The sequence below is a fragment of the Muntiacus reevesi genome, chromosome 11 (assembly GCF_963930625.1).
Source record: "Muntiacus reevesi chromosome 11, mMunRee1.1, whole genome shotgun sequence".
Taxonomy (NCBI): domain Eukaryota; kingdom Metazoa; phylum Chordata; class Mammalia; order Artiodactyla; family Cervidae; genus Muntiacus; species Muntiacus reevesi.
Window position 1 is genome coordinate 11953481 of NC_089259.1, and position 19566 is coordinate 11973046.

The 19566-nt window shown below is 42.0% G+C and overlaps 1 protein-coding gene and 1 non-coding gene across 3 annotated transcripts in view; one reads left to right on the plus strand and one right to left on the minus strand.

The window, feature by feature from the left end:
- EPSTI1 (epithelial stromal interaction 1) overlaps positions 1–19566 on the minus strand; it is a 96244-nt gene that overhangs the window by 57757 nt on the left and 18921 nt on the right. For both annotated transcript variants that reach the window (XM_065901961.1, XM_065901960.1), the window contains exons 2-5: positions 18800–18858; positions 16909–16992; positions 12947–13020; positions 12038–12121 (exon numbers count right to left, since the gene is read on the minus strand). In XM_065901961.1, coding sequence (XP_065758033.1) covers positions 12038–12121; positions 12947–13020; positions 16909–16992; positions 18800–18858 — 301 coding nt within the window. The remainder of the gene's footprint in view (positions 1–12037; positions 12122–12946; positions 13021–16908; positions 16993–18799; positions 18859–19566) is intronic.
- On the plus strand, positions 1224–1295 carry TRNAR-GCG (transfer RNA arginine (anticodon GCG)). Its single transcript has one exon. It is a non-coding gene; the product is annotated as a tRNA-Arg (tRNA).

Genomic DNA, 19566 nt, shown 5'->3' on the forward strand with positions numbered 1-19566 from the left:
AGATCAAACCAGTCCATCCTAAAGGAAATTGGTCCTGAATATTCATTGGAAGGACTGATGCTGAAGCGGAAATTCCAATACTTTAACCACCTGATATGAAGAACTGACTCATTTGAAAAGTCCCTGATGCTGGGAAAGATTGAAGGCAGGAGGAGAAAGGGACTACAGAAGATGAGATAGTTGGATGGCATCACCGACTCAATGGACATGAGTTTGAGTAAACTCCCGGAATTGGCAATGGACAGGGAGGTCTGATGTGCTGCAGTCCATGGGGTTACAAAGAGTTGGACATGACTGAATGACTGAATGGAACTGAACTGAGCAGAATCATGATGTTAAAATGAACCAAGGTCCAAAATCTTTAGTTTCAAGTGGCCTCCATAATCCATTATGGTGCTTAGCAGGGCTTTGAAGATGATACCCCTCTCTCAACTCTTGGGCCCTACACTGAAAGCCAGAAGCCCTGAGTTCTTTCCATGGTCCCCCTCTCCCAGCTTGATGGGCATAATCACAAAAATCAGTATTTCATATTTTTAATCTTAGTTCAGATGATAGCAATATTTCTATCTTAAGCAATGTCTTCAAAATGTTCTAGGGAAAACATAAAATTTCCATATCAATCATGTTAAATGAAAATGATGATAAATGGTTTAATAGTCAATATATATATATGGTTAAATATACTACATACATATATATATATTTGTATATATATGTACATGTTTATATATTTGTATATATACTACATACATATTTATACTACATATATGTGTGTGTGTGTGTGTGTGTGTGTGTGTGTGTGTGTATGTATCACTCTATATCCTGATAAAGCATTCAGGAAACAATTTTCAATAATCCAGTTCAATTCCCTTCTGACTTAGAGTCAGACACTTAAAGCTGTTGGGAGACAGAACAGCAAATGTCCAAAATAAGTCATTGCTTAAATACTCTTCTCCTTTTTTTTTTTTAAATTAATTGTTTGGAGAGTCTAAAGAATTTCACATTTGATATTACTGTGATATTGCATTACTTCCCTTGTGGCTCAGCTGGTAAAGAATCTACCTGCAATGCAGGAGACCTGGGTTCAATCTCTGGGTTGGGAAGACCCCATGCAGAAGGGAATGGCTACCTACTCCAGTATTCTGGCCTGGAGAATTCCATGGTTTATATAGTCCATGGGTTTGCAAAGAGTCTGATACAACTGAGCAACTTTCACTGATGCTTCCCTGGTGGCTCAGACGGTAAAGCGTCTGCCTGCGATGCAGGAGACCCGGGTTCGATCCCTGGATAGGGAAGATTCCCTGGAGACGGAAATGGCAACCCACTCCAGTATTCTTGCCTGGAGAATCCCATGGACAGAGGAGCCTGGTGGGCTACAGTCCACGGGGTCGCTACTGTCACCATGGCTCTGACATATTTTAATCCAACTTAATAACCCAGAAACACTTGCTTTTTTTTTTCTTTTATTATGATACAACTGTCATTTTTTAAATTTGCTCACGAAAAATAAGTAGACTTCCTAGATGGCAAATTTAATGGGGAGTTGAGACAAATTCCACAACACAGGAGAGATTTGAAGTTTTAATGTCAAGCATCTTTTATTTGCTTTAACAAAAAAAAAAATGGACTTGTCCACTGGGAAGACCTGTGAAAAGGGAATATGGAAATCATCACTTCCAGACTGTAACATAAGGTTAGTTCCATTTTCCAAAGAGGGAAAAACTGTTCATTTCCGTGGAAGTCTTCATTCACATAGAACTATTTACTTATCCCATCTTGAAAGGTAAAATGAATGATTTCAGTTTCAGAAAAAAAAATAAGGAAAATTTACTACAATCTGAAAGCATAAATTATAATACAAGGCAAGGGGGTTATTACTGAAAACAGTTCGAGGAAGCAAACTGAATAAACATGATCTCAATCTAGAAAAAAAATCCTGATTCATGAGACCAAAAGTGGTCAATTTTGATGAGCTCCCCACATCTCCGGGGGAAGGAAAGGGGGCCAAGAGTTAAAAGACAGCAAGCAAGCAGCAGGTATTGATCAAACCAGAATTAGGAATGCTACTGAGAGAACAGTGAGAAAGCCACACAGGCATCTAGAGACCAAGGCTGGGTTCCTTCAGCAAGATCAGAAATTAGAACATGGACTCATCTCTTCACTAACAGATTGTCACTGTACTTAGCTCACAAAAATAGTTACCCAGTAGCTATATTCTATCCAACAAAGGCCTGTTTATCCCTGAAGAGTTGATGGAGAAGTGTTTTTCAGAATCTAGAGTATTTGAGTATTCAACACCTACCACTGTGGTGGTGGTTTCCGTTGTTTCGTGTTGTTCAGTCACCAGTAGGGTCCGACCCTCTGTGACCCCATGGACTGTAGCCTGCCAGGCTCCTCTGTCTATGGGATTCTCCAGGCAAGAATACTGGAGGGGGTTGCCATTTCCTTCTCCAGGAGATCATCCCAACCCAGGGACCGAACACATGTCTCCTGCTTGCCAGGCAGATTCTGTACCACTGAGTCACCTGGGAAGCCTAATTATTTTAGCACACTAATCCAAATACTTAGATTTAGTCAGACTGTTTCTTTCTTTCCATTTAGCAGTGAGTTAAGGAGTCACCCAAGCATACTTACACATGCATATACAAAAGTAGAATGTAAAATACCTAAGAACATGAGGTCCAGAAGAAAACACTATGCAGTCGGTTCTAGGTTCACCATCACTGAGTGACCTTAAGCAAATCATTTACTGTCACTGAATCCATGCACTCAGTAAACATTCATCATATGCCTATTATATGCTCCATACTGTGTTCTGTTAGATGCTGGGACTACAGGTACAAACAGAGCAGAGCCTACCCTGGAAAATTCAAGAAGTTAGCTGGGACCATAGACAAGAAAGCCATGATGGCAAAGTGTAAAATATATTAGGGAATAGAGGTTTGCAGATCTGTAGTATGAACATAAAGAAAAAAGCACAGAAGTGGCCTGTTGGAGAAATGCTGTCAACAGGTCCCATAAACATTCATTTGGTGCCTTCCATGTGCCAGGCCCCATCTTGGGTTGGGGTAGAGTCAGGGTTAGCCAAAATTTGAATAACTATTGGAACGTGGTTTCTAACCTTGGGTTCATGAATTAAGTGTCTGTTAGGAGTATGCTCAGTTTTTTGTTTTTTGTTTTTTCTTTATGGAGTATGCTCAGTTTTAAGGTGAATGGGTTCATAGCTTGCTTGCTTCAGATTTCCCTAGGGGTGGATGACCAAATAAAAGGATAAGAACCATGGGTCTAGTGAGAGACAGACATTCTAGATGGAGACCAATATTAAGCAAGAACTCCGCAGGAGGAAAAGGGGGTGATGGGAGCAGGATACTGCATTCCACTGTGTGAATCTCTCATGGCCCAAGGCCTAGCAGAGAGGTCCACAGGGCTAAAATAGAGCAGCATTCAGCTCCCCAAGCTTTGCAGCCCGGCACAGGGGCCTTCAGCACAGCAGGGGTATCTTTCTCTGTTTCTCACAAAGGTACCATCTCTCACCTTTGTGACAATCTGAGCACACACAGAACTGACTGCCTGGATGAAGCATCTGTTTCTAATTTGCACAAAGGCCATGATGGGCTAGTTATGGCCCTGAATAGGAAAAGGGCATTTTTATAACATGTATTTTCAATACCGAAAGGCAAAAGAGAATATATCAGTTCAGGAAACCCCAAGAAGCTTATGTATAAATTCAAAGGGGTTTGTATGAGATGGGTGGAAGATAAGATTGAGAGAGCAGGAAGGGGCAATTATAAAGAAATGTATGTGCCAAGTAAAGGAGTTTGGACTTCATTAAAGGCAATGATGAGCCACTGTGTTATTTTAAGCAGGATAGTAAGCAGTTAATCCTGAAAGCAGCACAAAGGATAAGCTGCAGAAAGGATCACAAACATAAAAACCAGTGGTGTGGTTCTCACAAGCCACATCATAAAATGATGAGTCCCAAATTAAGATAACACAGACTTAAAAGAAAGGACAAACTTTGAGAAAATGTAGGGGACAGAAATAAGAGGAGAGTAAAAAGGAAATAGTGGGAGGCGGGCTATATTAACGTGTGTGTGTGTGCGCGGGCGTGCTCAGTCATGTCAGATTCTTTGCAACCTCATGGAGTGTAGCCTGCCTGGTTCCTCCATCCATGGAAATTTTCAGGCAAGAATACTGGAGTGGGTTGCCATTTTCTTCTCCAGGGGATCTTCCCAACCCAGGGGTCGAACTCACATCTCTCACACCTTCTGTACTGGCAGGCAGATTCTTTACCACTGTGCCACCTGGGGAATCCATATTAATATAGGATGAGTCAAAAAAGGGGGGAGATTACAGGTGACTGTGATTTAAGAGCATCAGAATGAATATGAGGTCGCTTTTGAACCTGTTAGGGGTATGCTCATTTGTATCTGAGATATACTGTGGCACCTCTAGAAAGGATAGCAAGCATACAGTAAAATACAGTAAAACAGATGTTCTGCGATTCAGGAATACGGTCTGGAGATGTGGCTTTCACACATCATCAGCACAAGCAAAATCCAGACATGGAAAGGTGGGGGCTTTCACCTAGGAATATGGCAGCACAGACAATGAGAAGATGAATGGAAGGGACCTGATAGAACATCAGTAATAGGAAAACAAGCAGAGAACAGGGTCCAGAGGAAATCCAGAAGGGGAGAATTTGAAGGACAGAGTGCTCAATAGATACAATATTACAAACAGTTAAAATAAATTAGGAGCTGAAGAGTCTCCACTGGATTTTTCAACTAAGCTCCACTGGTGATCTTAGCTAGATCCATACCAATGATTTATTAGAGACAGAAGTCAAATTTGGCCCACCAAGGAGCAAGTAAAGATGAGGACTCAAAGAAGGTGAGTTCCTAAAAGCCAGCTGAGCTCACCAAATCACCTGGGGAGCATCACTTAAAACAGATCTTGGAGGGGAGCAGTTCAGATGATTGATAGGAGTTGGTCTACAGACTAGCATGTGGGAATCCAGTGGGGCAGAGAAGACTTTCAAGAAGCTGAGCTGTGATGCTTGGGAGGAAGGAGTTGAAAGCAAGCCAGCATAGAGACAATTTGTTTTTAAGGTGAGAGATTTGAGTATGATTATACCCCAAGAGAAAAAAACGAACAAGAAAGCTACAGAAGAAATGGAGCCTTAACCAATGCAGCAACAAGGTTCCTGACGAGGATGGAGGAAAGATGGGATGGGATGGGAAGCACAGGTGAGAGAATCCATCACGGCAATAAGGAAAAGCAGTTTCTTATTCCTCCCAAGATGAGGTGGGTGTAGAAGCAGCAAAGAAAGAGTAAGGAAACAGAAAAATATAGACTTTCAGCCTCATGGTCTTTATCTCCAAGATGGTGGGAAATGAGGTCATGTGTTGAAAATGAAAAATGAGGATAAGGGAGAAAGATGTTGATAATTAGAGATGAGGCTAGACTGCAAAGGAAAATACCGTGCCCTGGGGATGATTAAAGACCCAGCTGAGAGGGAAGCCCAACAATTTCCGTGAGAAGAGGAGCCAAGTGTGTGTTTTCCTCCAGCAACCCAGTTCATGTGAGCTTAGTGAAAATGAAATAATTAAGCCGATCCAATTCGTGTGTAAAATAAAACTCCTGTCTGCCTCCACACGAGAGATTGATATAGTAACAGAGGCAGGGACTTACCAGATGGTCCAGGGGTTAAGATGCTGCCTTGCAATACAGGCGACTGTGGGTTCAATCCCTGACTGGAGAACTAAGACCCTACCTGCCTCGGAGCGACTAAGCCCAGGCGCCGCAACTCCCGAGCCCCCACACCACAACCAGAGTCCGTGCACGGCAATGGGAGACCCCGCGTGCCGCAGCTAAGGCCTGGCTCAGCCAAACAAATAAATGTTTTAAAAAATAATAAAGTCAAATGAGACGGGGTGCTCATTTACAAATATAGTTAATTATGTCAGGGCACCTTTTTCAGTGCTTACTTAGCACTATCCATGGTAGTCAATTCAAAGGGATTTGCATGTATTGTATCCTTTAATCCTACACCCATTTTACAGATAGTGGCTTCCCCGATGACTCAGCGGGTAAAGAATCTGCCTGCAATGCAGGAGACACTGGAGACGCGAGTTGGATGCCTGGGTCAGGAAGATCCTCTGGAGGAGGAAATGGCAACCCACTCCAGTATTCTTGCCTGAGAAATCCCATGGACAGAGGAGCCTGCTGGCCTACAGTCCATGGGTCGCAAAGGGTCGGTCAGACACAGCTGAGTGACTAACACAGACACGCACACTTTATTACAGATAAGGAAAGTGAAGCATAAATAAACAAACAGCTTACACTTTTAGTCCTGTACCTGCATTTCAGAGAGATTATTAAATCCCAACACTATGTGTTAATTAATGGGGCCAATTAACGGGACCCTACTGCATTTCAACCATCAGAGGCTTAATGCCCACGCTGGGTCAGGCATAAAGAAATGCATGATGTAGGAACCATATTTCTGGGAAAAACTTGAAAATTTTGTTTTGTTCCTTGAAAGTTTTCAGAAATGGAAACTATTCCCAATTTTTAAAAGCAGTATTGGAATAATTACCTTGATGTTGAGTTTTTACCCTAGAATTGTTCTAAAGTCATTAGCCCTGCTACTATGTTTCCTAGGAATAAGCAACAGGTGTGATTCCTTAAAAACATGTATGTGGATGCACCTCTGCACCTAATATGCAGACCTTGTTTTCTACGTTAATAGAAAATGAAGTAGGTATGAAGTAGTTCCTACCTCACTTTTAGCATTAAAATTAACTAATGATGCTTTTTGGTGTCTATAAAAAATACCATTACCTCAAGGGCTCCACATAACTTCATCAGCTTTATGAATTTATAGTTTATTGGAAAGAGCAAAGAAAGGTTTCATTTGCCACTCAGATTTCTAGCTGATTTCTTGCTCTCTCTGATGTCCTGATGCTCTAAGAAGTTAGGAGAATTGAATGAAAATATTCATAAACTATATAGCACTATATATTATTTCAAACATGTGTTGATCAAAAGCAGAATAAGATAAATCCAAGAGGTAAAGAAGGTCTTTGACATGGACTTGGAGATTTTTATTTTTTAAGTTTGTGGGCATTATGAAAGTCTGAAAAAAAAATCAAATTATTACTTAATTCATCAATGTGATTATGAGGGGAAAGTGTGGTGGAGGTTTATTTCCATGGCACTGCATTTGGGTGAAAGGCTTGCTATGATGATTCCTGAAAACTTGTCTACCATGCTGAGATCCCGTGACAAAGCAAGTACTTGCATGTGTTATGCTGTTGTTTTATTTTTTTCAAGAACTTTATTTTACTGATGCACTAATATTTTAGAGATATTTTCTCTTCCATATATATTTCCAAGAAGAGAAATTAATACACTATATAACCACATGGATTGTATTAGCTTTCTGTTGGTGCTATACCAATCATAAACTTAATGGCTTAAAACAATATAAATTTGTTAATAATCTTACAGTTCTGGAGTTCAGAAGTCCAAAATGGGTCTCATGGGGCTCAGATAATATACTGAGGTTGAGGGAAATTAGCAGATTCCAGTACCAGCTGTCATGTCCACAAGGCTTTCAGGTAGCTAGCAATATGAGTGCCCTCCAAAGACTACAGCTGAGTTTTTACTTCTTTCTACCCCTACGATAAGAACTGTTTTTCCAGAAATCACATCTATTTGTTTGTTCTGCTATCCTAAGTGCCAGTCATCTGTTTGGTCAGTGTAGAGTTAGGGGTACCATAGGTATGGTTTTGTAGCTCCTACTTATAGGTTTAATCTTTTATCCAGTGGCCTTGTTCTATCTTCAAGCCAGCAATGGCAGGCTAAATCTTTCTCCTGCTCCATATCTTTATGCCCTCAATTTTCTATGTCCTTCTCCCCAGTTTAAGGAACCTCATGATTACACTGGACACAACTGAATAATGCAGGCTGTTCTCCCTATTTGAACGTAAGTTGATTAGTAATCTAATTCCAGCTGCAAACTGAATTCCTCTTTGCCACATAACATCACATCTTCCTAGGTGCTAGGGATTCGAATGTGGAAGAGCAGGGGAGGGGGCGTTATTCTGCCTGGAATCCACTTTTAAATCAGATATGTAACATGCCAGATAATTCACGGAATCTTTGCCCCCCACCAGCCCTCTGAGGCTTGGTTTTAAAATGGGAGAGAGGGAGGGAGGTCTTATTTCCTTTAGGGCGAAGCAGTGGTGTGCTGATAAATGTAACGCCTAGCTCTAGCAAGGAGGGGAAGGGTGTTTGCTTTGTAGCATTTACTGATTCCAGTGGTGAAAATACCCCCTTGTGGTCAGTTTCAATCTACCAACATGAAGTCAACTAACTCACAAAAATATAACAATCCACTGTCATGAGCCAGTACCAGGAGGTCCCAGTACACCGCTGGAAGAGCACACATCATCAACATCCCCTAGTTTAGGGAATCCAAGTTTACCTGAAGCATCCCAGTGCCCTCTCCTAAGTTCCCCTGAGCCCACAGGATTAACTCCTCCCAGACGCCAACGACATGACCAGATGCTAAAGGACTGGCTGCCTTTCATACCTTTGTGCTTATTGAGGATACAGGGAATGCAGTTTACTCTCCCCTCACTCACACACAGGTGGTGACCAATCAGAAAGAGACCCGGTGTTCCTGGGTGACCCTCCTGCGTGCATGTGTGCTAAGTCCTTCAGTCGTGTCTGACTCTTTGCGACCCCATGGACTGTAGCCCACCAGGCTCCTCTGTGCATGGGGCTTCCCAGGCAAGAACACTGGAGAGGGTTGCCATTCTCTCCTCCCGGGGATCTTCCCAACCCAGGGACCAAACCTGCATCTCTCACGTCTCCTGCGTTGGCAGACAGGTTCTGTGCTGGTGCAGGTTCCCACTAGTGCCACCTGGGGAGCCCTGCGACCCTCCCTGGAGAGGACAAGATAAAGGCCAAGGCGGTGTTAAGACCAGTGGGCCACGCTGGACGGCCTCGGGTGGCCCCAGGCTGCTTGGGTCCTCCTTGGTTTGTGGTTCCTGGGCAGCAGCCACGTGCCTGGGGAGGAGGGGGGTTTGTACGCCGGTGTCCATGCGTGTGTCTGCTGTGCATTTTAAAGAATAAATGCTCCATAAGCACAGCCATTATCGCTTCCCTTGGCCATTTTCACACTGGCAATGTGAAGCATGCCATTTCGAGATGGCTAATGTCCATTTTTCTTTCATCTGACACAAGCTACTAAATAGGCTCACATTTAGTATGAAAGCCACAGATTTATATACAGTAGGAAAAACTAGGTCAGGGTGGCAGTCCAAGCCAATTAGCCAGAGAAATCAAGTTTGTGGAAGGGCCAGCGTGGGCGGCCCCATCTCTCTCAAGGCAGTTTAGATGAAGGCTCCTCAAACCAGGATATGCACGAGAATCACCTGGGGAGCTTGTTAAAATAACAGGTGTGTTTCAGGAGGTCTGGAGTGGGGTTTGAGATTCTGCATCTCTTTTTTTAAAAATATTTATTTATTTGGCTGCATCTGGTCTTAGTTGCAGCATCAGGACCTTCATTGCAGTGAACAGCATCTCTAGTTATGGCACCCGGGCTCAGCTGCTCTGTGGCACATGGGATCTCCGTTATCCTATATGCATGCTCAGTCACTTCACTCAGGCCCGACTCTTTGCAACCCCATGGACTGTAGCCCGCCAAGGCTCCTCTGTCTGTGGCATTCTCCAGGCAACAATACTGGAGTGGGTTCCCATGCCCTCCTACACAGGATCTTCTCGACCCAGGGACTGAACCTGAGTCTCCTGTATTGCAGGCAGATTCTTTACTGCTGAATCACCAGGAAAGCCCCTTAATTATCCTACCAGGATTCAAATCTTTGTCGTGTCCATTGCAAGGCAGATTGTTAACCACTGGACCACCAAGGAAGTTCCTGAATTTCTAATAAGTGATGTTCCAAGGCTGCTGGTTCAAAAACTGCGTTTTGAATGGGAAGGATCTATATATCAACTCTCTCTCCCCCTCTGTTACTCTTAGACAAATTTATACCAATAATCATTATAGTTATCATTTTAGAAAGGCCAATGCAGTTAAGATTTTTGTAGTAAATGATGGCTGCACAACTAGTGGTATGGTCTAACTTAGGAAGGAGGGCATGCTGCTTTCACTCAGCGTTAAAGAAAACTGTTTTGGCCACTAACATTTCTAAATAGTATACAGTACATTATTTGAACCACGAAGAAATGACTTATAAATAACCCACAAGCCAGCCAGTTATGGCTATTAAATGACAACTAGTAAATCACTTTTAGGATAAGAGTTCACAACACAATTCTTCAGGATCTGCAAGCCTCTTAATTAGTTCCTGGTGATTATTTGATGATTTTCTGAGTTCAACCTGAAATGCAGAAAGTCTATGCTATATAAAGGGAATACCTCCTTTACAATCTTGAGACTGAAGTGTAAACCTTCCTCTAAAGGAGGAAATGGGGTGGAAGGGGCGGGGTGGGGGGGGGGCTTGAAGGGAAAAGAGTGAGGAATAGAGAGGAAGTGAGAGAGAGAAAGGTTTTAAAAAGAATTATTATGAGAATCTTTTCAATGAAGGTGTAATAGCTAATGACTTGGAAGTGAATTGCTGAATAAAATTTAGTAAACAAAGTGCCTATACTTTTTTTAATACCACCAGCATTTCATTTCAATTCCTCATGTATATGTCCAATCTTATCTCTACCCCACAGCCTACATCTCTACAGATGTAGCATTTCTATATCTATACATATTCCTGGCCTTGGGAACAGAGAAGGTGGAGCTTACAGAGTCATTTTACAGTAACAGTTTAGAGAGGGGTAGGGGCCTGTCCAAGGTCACACAATGTAAGAGGACACCTTCCAAGAAATATACCTCTCTAGCCAGGTATAGAGCTCCCTGGTGAAAGAAGACTCACATTCTTGTGCATACTTATAAGCCATCAGCTTTGGGCTTTGTTAACTCTAACTAGTATAGATATCTATTGCTTGGTAACTAGGTTAAAGTTTTGACCAACACCCAATCTTTAAGAGGAAAAAAAGAGAGAGAGAAAGAGAAAGACAACAGGAAAAAGAATTGTGTTTTCATGACTTATACATATAGCAGATATCATACTTGGTCACTAGTATCATCAGTCAACCTCTTTCCCCCAAACCTCCAACACTTAAAGCCTATGACAGCTTAGGACTTCAAGGGGCATGGGAGAAGGAGGAGTCAGATAGAAGAACTGTACGTTCTTCCTTCTCTGGCGAATGAGCATCTTCAAGAGACTTTCCCCCCCGAAGCCCCAGAAAGAAGATCAAAACTAAAAACATCACTTTGAGATTTAAACTAGATCATATCGCTAATACTGAAATGCAAATGCATGCTCTTTCTTTTACCAGTGAGAAAGATATGTTCACCTATTTAACATTCAGCCTGGAAAGTTCAATATTTGTACGTAAGCCTGATGGGGCACCACTGGTGGCCATTGTCACCAGTAGCTGTGCCTCCTGGCCAAATACACATCTGCTCTTTTGAGCACCAGCCTGAGGAGGTGAGAGAGTGTGAAGATAATGAATTCCAGATCTGGGACTTCCCTGGTGGTCCAGTGGTTAAACCTCCATGCTTCTAATGTAGGAGGCATGAGTTTGATTCCTGGTTGGGCAACTAAGATCCCATATGCTGTGTGGTACGGCCGATAAAGAAAATAAAATTACTTAAAAAAATAATAATAACACTAGCTCTGAGACCAGTCAGCCTGGATTTGAATCCTACTTCTTCTTTTTACTGGCTGTGAGTCCTTGGCAAGTTATCTGATACTCTGTCCATGGGGTCACAAAGAGTCGGATGAGCAACTGAACTGTCAGTTTCATTTGCAAACTTGGACAACACGAATATTATATACCTCACAGGCTCTTGTGAGGATTAAACACTTTTATATGAACCGTGTGGGAACCTGGCACATAAGAAGCCCTAGGTCAATGTTAGCTTACCATCTTCTCCAGTTCCTACCTTCTCTCTCTGAGCTGCCCTCATTTTTTGGACTTCAGCTTCTTCAGCTTCCTTGTTGATTCTTAGACATTCTTCTCTTCTTAGCTAAATTGTATTGAGATTACAGAGGACAAAAAGCAGTTACTATTTTTCTGCCTGAACCCCTGGAACACAAAATTATGATGAAAGGCAAATTACAGTATTGTTTGTGCTATGGCACACCATGATTATAGGTTGGTTCTGCAGGCTACTTAGATCACAGAAAATGGTCAAGCTATATCTGCTGCCCATGAAATTTATCTGTGTTTCTACCTTGGTATCTGTTTCTCTGTCTCCACAGGCCCCAAACCACCCCCACCACCAGCCCAGGTTAGGGAGAAGAAAGGGCAGGTAATTTTTCCTTAGTATCTAACTCAGACTTCAGGGACCTCCTTGGCAGTCCAGTGGTTAAGAGTCTGCCTTGCAATGCAGGGAACGCGGGTTCAGTCCCTGGTTGGGGAACTATATGCTGCCTGGTACAACCAAAAACCAGAAAAAAAAAACCAACCTGAGTTCCTTGTTAAAAAAAAAAAAAAAATCATTGGTTTTTTCGTACTACTATTATGCTTTTATGACTGGAATGGAGTAAACAAATCTATGCTCCTGGAATCAAATATTCAAACCATAGTAGCGACTTATACTGGGGTTGGGGTGCAGGAAATTCCCTTACCAAGGTCCCACTGACTGATACACAGCTTGGGTGGAGAAGTCACAGTATTTATCCCTTCGCTTCTCACATCTGGATTTCTTTGATTTTTGAGATTTTCTTTTGCAATTTGTTTCAAGGTTTTATGCTTTTTGGTAAAGTTACTGTGTTATTTCATGGTTATTTTGAAAGTGCTGGTACTCTAATTTCTTGCCAAATTTAAGCTAAAAGAGATGGATTCTGACCTTCTTCTGGTATTTAGATTGTATCAGTTGAAGCTGTTGTCTCCCCCTGACTTCAGCCTCTGATTGGCTTCCCCCTAAGGAAAAAAGTCACAAAGGTGAAATATGAATGTTAAACTGAAATGTCAGCCATCAAAGACTAATTAAATACATGATAAGTCTACACCACGTGTTTCTTTAACATTTTCACACCACTGGAAATAAGGGCCTAACTGAAATTGAGTCCCCCTAAAACCTAGTTCCTCTGCTGAGTTTATGATTAACCTCTCCATTCAAAATATTATTCCCTTTTTTGTCCAACACCTGTTTTCCCCAAGCTTAAGGAGTCTCAAAGAAAAGTGGGAAACTGTAACTGGGCAAGACCCCTCATATCCTCATATCCTCTACTTTAGCTCCTCTCTGAAGTACCTAGATAATATCATATCTGATGTACATTTTCCTGAGTTGTTTTATAGATGCTAAAAATGGAAGAAGTTAACTATGTGATTACAGCATGTAGCCCCCAAGCCCACTGAAGCCTAAGGATTGATAATGTTAACCCCTGTGATACAGTCCTAGGATCTCACCATCAACCAGTCAGAATTGTGCACAGTCCGATCATATGCTCTGTGACTCCCCCTCCCTCACATGGCCTTTAGAAATGCTGTCTTGAAACCCATCGGGGAGTTAAGTTTTCTAAGCACTATTTGTCTCCAACTCCTTGGCTGATGCCTTATAGTAAACACTGCACTTGACTTCACAAAGCAGGGTCAGTAGACTAGCTTTACTGCACAGGGGCAAGCAGACCCAAATTTGATTTGGTAACTTAACCAATTTTTTCAAGTGAGACATTAAACAACAGTAATTGCATAAAAGAAAGATAAGGCCACATTCCCCCAATAAGAGGACAGTGCTACGAGTGTTTTTTAATCATGTAGGTATACAAGGTTTTACATAGACTGAAATCACACCTGAAGGTCCATGCTAAATAAGAAATAGTGCTTCAGAAATTCTAGAACATTCTTCCTGCTAGATTATGACCATTTCTTAACCTAATAAAGATGATAATCAATGATGTTTCCAATGTTTTTCTTCTTTTGATTCTACTGCCCTGTATTCAAGTAGCAAAACTCAGGAAATCCTGAGAGGTCTTGCCATGAGACAAGTATACAGTCTTTATAACCAAGTTTTTAAGTACAATGGGAATATTCTAGGTAAAATTAATGGTCAATCCATACTATTTATTGTTTTTTCTTTAGGTATTCAAGAGAAAAAATATGGATGTTAGATTATTCATCTACTCTTTCTTAAACCTATAACAACCAGGGGCCAGAAATCCTTGCAGCTTGACAGGCATCTAAGAATTACTGTTTAGGGAGTTCTCAGTGTTTATGCAAGCTTGGCGTGCATATTTTAAAGATTCCTTTGAAATAATTCTCTGGTGCTTTGGTCACTAAAAGTGTCAGTTCTCTGAAAGATTCACTTACACAGAAGATGCATTAAAACAATTTGCATTCATCATAGTTTTTATAATTGAACAGTTAAAGACACCATAGAGACTTCTGAGTCCCCAAAGATCTATAATACCTGTTTGGTCCTGGCCCTAAGGAAAGAAACAGTGAGGCCTAATGAAGCTTTTATCTAATGTCACAGCTACTTTTAGTATCTCCTAGAACCATTCCAACATTTTAAGTGGTAGAGGAATAGAGGAGGAGTTGAGAATTTAAAACATGGAGAAAATCAGATGTCTAAGCATTTACAGGTTTTCCTTTAAAACTCATCTCAAAGTTTAATACATCCTAGAACTCTTTTCTACTCTGTGCCCTCTTTCTCTTGACCATTCCTAGATACACCACATACCAGAACTCATGATCATTTTTGGTTAAGACCCCAAGACAATAGACACCAACATCTCCAAACACCCAAGGCAAGTGCTTGGCTCCCTAAGCAGGATCTGCAAGGGGGTGACTTAAAACCAGTTTGCAGAACATCAACTGGCAACCACTTTCAGCCTATAAAAGAGGTTAGCTAGGTCAAAGGGAGGTAGAAATCAGAGAAAAGATACCTTTGTGAATTTCATCTTCTCTGAGTATGTGTTTGGGGAAGGAAGAATCTTCACATCTTCAATGTGAGTAAGAGAGATTTAATAAAATTCATTTGAAGAGCTCAAGTTGTGTCCCCAAAAGACTGAGGGACCCATGCTTAGGAAAACAGTGCCAGAAGGCACATGGTTGTCCTCAGGTGGCTCCTCAGACTGGTCATCAAGAAGAAGTGGCCGCAGGGCAAATGGCCTGTATTCCCAGAGTTTGTGGGGAGAGTGCACAAGTGTTCCCCACACTCCCAATCTGGTTGTCATGAAAGAGAATGCCAATCTAAAGCCACCTTAAAAGGGACTTGCCCATGTGGACAATTCCACAGGCACAATGGAGCTCTACAAAGATAGTCTAGCTACCAGGAGCCAACAGTGAAGCCAAGTACTGCCAGCAGGAAAATATCGTCTGTATCAGGGAAAGCCAGGTGAGAGATGGACGGTGGGCAAAAGGGGGACTCTGAAGAACTTCAAGGACCCCAGGGCTGAGATGCACAGCAAACACACCCCAAAACTTGAGGAAACTGGGATTGGTGCAAGAGAGACCGATCTTCTTCCTTTGACCCACAAGGAGGAGGAATCAATAAGAGAAACAGGAGTCAACAGAGAAAAATTCAGTCACACTCATTTGCTTTGCCAACTTTCTATCCAAAACAGGCCCAGGCTGGGAATTCCCTGGTGGTCTAGCGGTTAGGACTCTACGCTTCCACTGCAGAGGGCAGAGGTTCGAGCCCCAGTTGGGGAACTAGATTCCACATGCCATGTGGTCTGGCAAAAAAAAGGAAAGCAGGCCCAGGGTGGAACAGGGAAGGAGCTTTAATCTCTATCAGCAATAGAGTTGTGACCAGTATTTAGGGCTGAACTTACTGAAAAGACAGTTTTATGCCTAGAATTAGCTGGACAACTGTATTATTTGGGAAAGACCATAAAGATCTAATTTCATTCAAAGAACATAGGAAAAAAACAGACCTAGATAATTAGTGTGAGGGGGCCAGTTAGGAAGGACAGAGCTGTCCTCCAGGTTGCACCCCTCAAATGCAGCTTATTCAGCATAAAGGTGACATGAGATGAACCCTGTTCATGAAATACAGTGAGATGATCATGATAATGCTATTGCTTGTACACAATCACCAAATGAGCTTATTTTTACCAATATCTTGGAAAAAGCACTTCTTGCAAACTACTGTGAGAGTCAGTGGCCCCTGATTCTATCACATTTGTGCGAACTAAACCTGTGGGAACTGCGAGTCCAGCCCTTTAAGCTCCCAGCTGCTGCTGGCAGAAAGAAGATGTGAACGCTTCGCATGAGAGGACTTCCATGTTGAGTGAGTCAAACACCAGGCAGCGGTAGCCCAGGCAATTTATCACACTGCCATGTGCTCCAGAGGCCCAAAAGTCTCTATTTGCAAATGAAAACACAGGTGATATTATCTTTATACCTACCCTGTGTCCCCAGCCCACTGACATCTTACTGTTGGAACTGACCCTCCAATTTTTTCTCCCGTAACCAGTTAACTGCCATGATTAATATGCTTGTGATAACACTAATTAGGATGGGAGTAAAAGCTATGACGGGGCATATGCAACGCCCCAGGTAAGATTTCTTCAGAGCTGATCAACTAAGAGGCTGTAAATTATCTGGCAGTTAAGCCATCTTCTTATTCCCCTATAACTGTGGCATCACCTGTTTGCTACTTGCAGAGAGTCAGAAACAACAGTCTACCTGCATACTTTTGACCCTAAATGTATGTTTTGACTTTAAAGGCGTTTCATTTCAAGCAGCACAATGACCCAAAGACCTATAATGGACACTGAAAGACAGATGTGGGCAAGGTGCTAAGCGGATTGCTGGGCGGCCCTGTCCTCCTGCATTCAAGCAACTGGCTTGGTGGCTTACCTAGCGTCATGGGCGGCAGGTTAATGGACTTCACCCTTTGTTGTTTCTTCCACCTTTCCAGCTCCTCCAGCTCTTTCGCAGCCACTAAGTCAGGTGAGAAATATTAAATCATCAATTATTAGAGTGTGAAAAGGAAACGGCTCCCTTGAGATGGACATTTAACTACATGCAGGAATGAGTGGGTGAAATATCCAGGAAAGGAAGCCACCACCCAGTCCTAACCCCTTGGGGTCACCCTAAGGCACTTTCTCTCCAAGAGTTGGCAGAGAAGTACAAATGTGAAAACAACCTGAACTCCTGCTAAATAAAGAAGTTTAGTTTTTCCTCCCATTCTGGCATTTTTCAAACTCTACATCATTTAATCCTGGAGAAGGAAATGGCAACCCACTCTGGTATTCTTGCCCAGAGAATCCCATGGACAGAGGAGTCTGGCAGGCCATGGTCCATAGGGCCGCAGAGAGTTGGACACGACTGAAGTGACTAAGCGCACATCATTTAATGTTAAAAGTTTTCTATAGGGTGTATGCAAAACATTCATGTGGCAATAAGAACTTTGCACACACAGTAAACATAAACCCCCATAGAATTCTGATGCCTGTATCCACTGCATTTCAAATATTCCCCAGGATTACTGTAACCGTGAGGAATGAGAGCTCTCCGATTCCTATTACCTGATCCCATTAAGCTGAGCCTACTGCCTATGGAGCAGTGCCCAATTCCCCAAGATATACTGACTGGCAGCAGGGGGCGCCAGAGACACTAGTTCTGTTTTTTCCAAGGTACCTCATGAGACATGATTGTTTCAAACATCCATTTATATTTTTTAATTATTAGAGGGGAAACAAAAACTTCTGAAACATCTCAAAAATCCAGACCACACTGAAGCTTAAATTCCTGTTGACCACTTAAATAAAAAACTTGTAAGATGCCAGAATCTTTGGGATTCCATTGATCAACTGCAGGCAGTACCCACAGTCACCATGTCCACGCAACTGTGACTGTCATATTCTGCACAGACTCAGATATACCACCCAGAAGGCTACTTGTCCAGTGGAGACCTTTAGAGAGCTGCCTTCCTGTCGTGCCCTTATGTTCATCAATCAATACAAAATCAAATTTCCTAGTAAGGTCAGGAAAGGAGAGCATAGGATCTCAGTGCTAGCCCCATAGCTGACTTGAACAAGCATCAGAAACTTCTTTGTGAATGAAATGAACTTTAGTTCTCCTCCTAACTTGAAAATATAATGCTGTCACTTTAAACAGCAGCACTTATTTTACCATAACATTAATACGACATTAATCGTGTTATATGTCCACTACGTACAAGGAGCAGAAAAAGAAGCAGGATGCGGCCCTGCCCTCAGAGAGCTGATAGTCTAGAGAAGGAAAGTGCAGTCACCAATAAAAACAGCTGAGGTTAGACTCTGCTGGCTACAAAATTACAGGAACAGAGAAACTAAAGAAAAATTTCATTAAGAAGGAATGGGACATATCCAGGAAAAAGACAGATTACCTTATAATCTATTTCATGTATGACTTGTCCCTTTCAAAAGTGTTCCTAGTCCTGTAAAGATATCTGAAGTGAGCCCAATTTTGCAGGAACTTGATAGGTCTATTGGCAATAGGTGTGAAATTGTTTAACTACAACAGAAACCTCGGATTTATGATTGTGCGATGAGTTCTGCTATTAGCATAGAGAAACAAATTTAGAAGCATTAACAATAAAATAGTTTTAAAAGGTATAATTAAAATTGTCAAAATTTAAAAAGGAAAAAAATGAGCTCTAGTGAGTCTATACAGGTCAGATACTAAAAATTCTTCAGACCAATGCAAGCCAATTCTACTCTGTAAGAAAATGAGCAGTATTTTGAGTGTTAAATGATATACATACTCTGTTGCATCTCATTTCTTCGTTTTTCATTTGGTACTATCAAGGTATATGCACCTGTGCTAGAAAGAAGAGAAAAAAATCAATTATCAGGAGAAATTATTTTTTTAAATACTTATTTATTTGGCTGCATCAGAACTTAGTTGCAGCATGTGGGCTCTAGTTCCCTGATCAGGGATCAAACCCAGGCTCCCTGCATTGGGAGCACAGAGTCTTAGCCACTGGACCACCAGGGAAGTCCCCATGGGAAATTATTAATGCATATAAACCACCAGATATTCTTTCTGATAATGTACTGTATTTATGATCATCACCATCAAATAGGTACTATGAAAGATAATCTTCCTCTAAAGACTCAAGTGTTTTCTCCAGGAGCTTACAATCTAGTTGTCAAAGTAAAACCAGAACACATGGCCAAATATGGAAATATAAAGCAGTTGGTGAAGCCTGACAAGTGACTACTTCACCATTAGCTCTCGGTAAACCATAGGGGTCCACTGTTCCTCCAGGTGGCCCTCGTGGGCACATCCACTTGAGATGACTGGCATTCTCCCACATCACCCACACTGGGAATACAGGAAACACTCCTTTTTTGTTGCCGCAAACTGGGTGTAGGGGCCGTTTGCAATGCAGAGACCTCTTCTTAATGACCCATTTGAGTGGCCAGATGGCCACAGTCTTGGGTTTTGGGGCTTTGACTTCCAGGCAGGTACCACTGGGCCCCTCATTCTCCTGGGGACACAGGTTGAGCATAATCAGGAGCTCAGAGG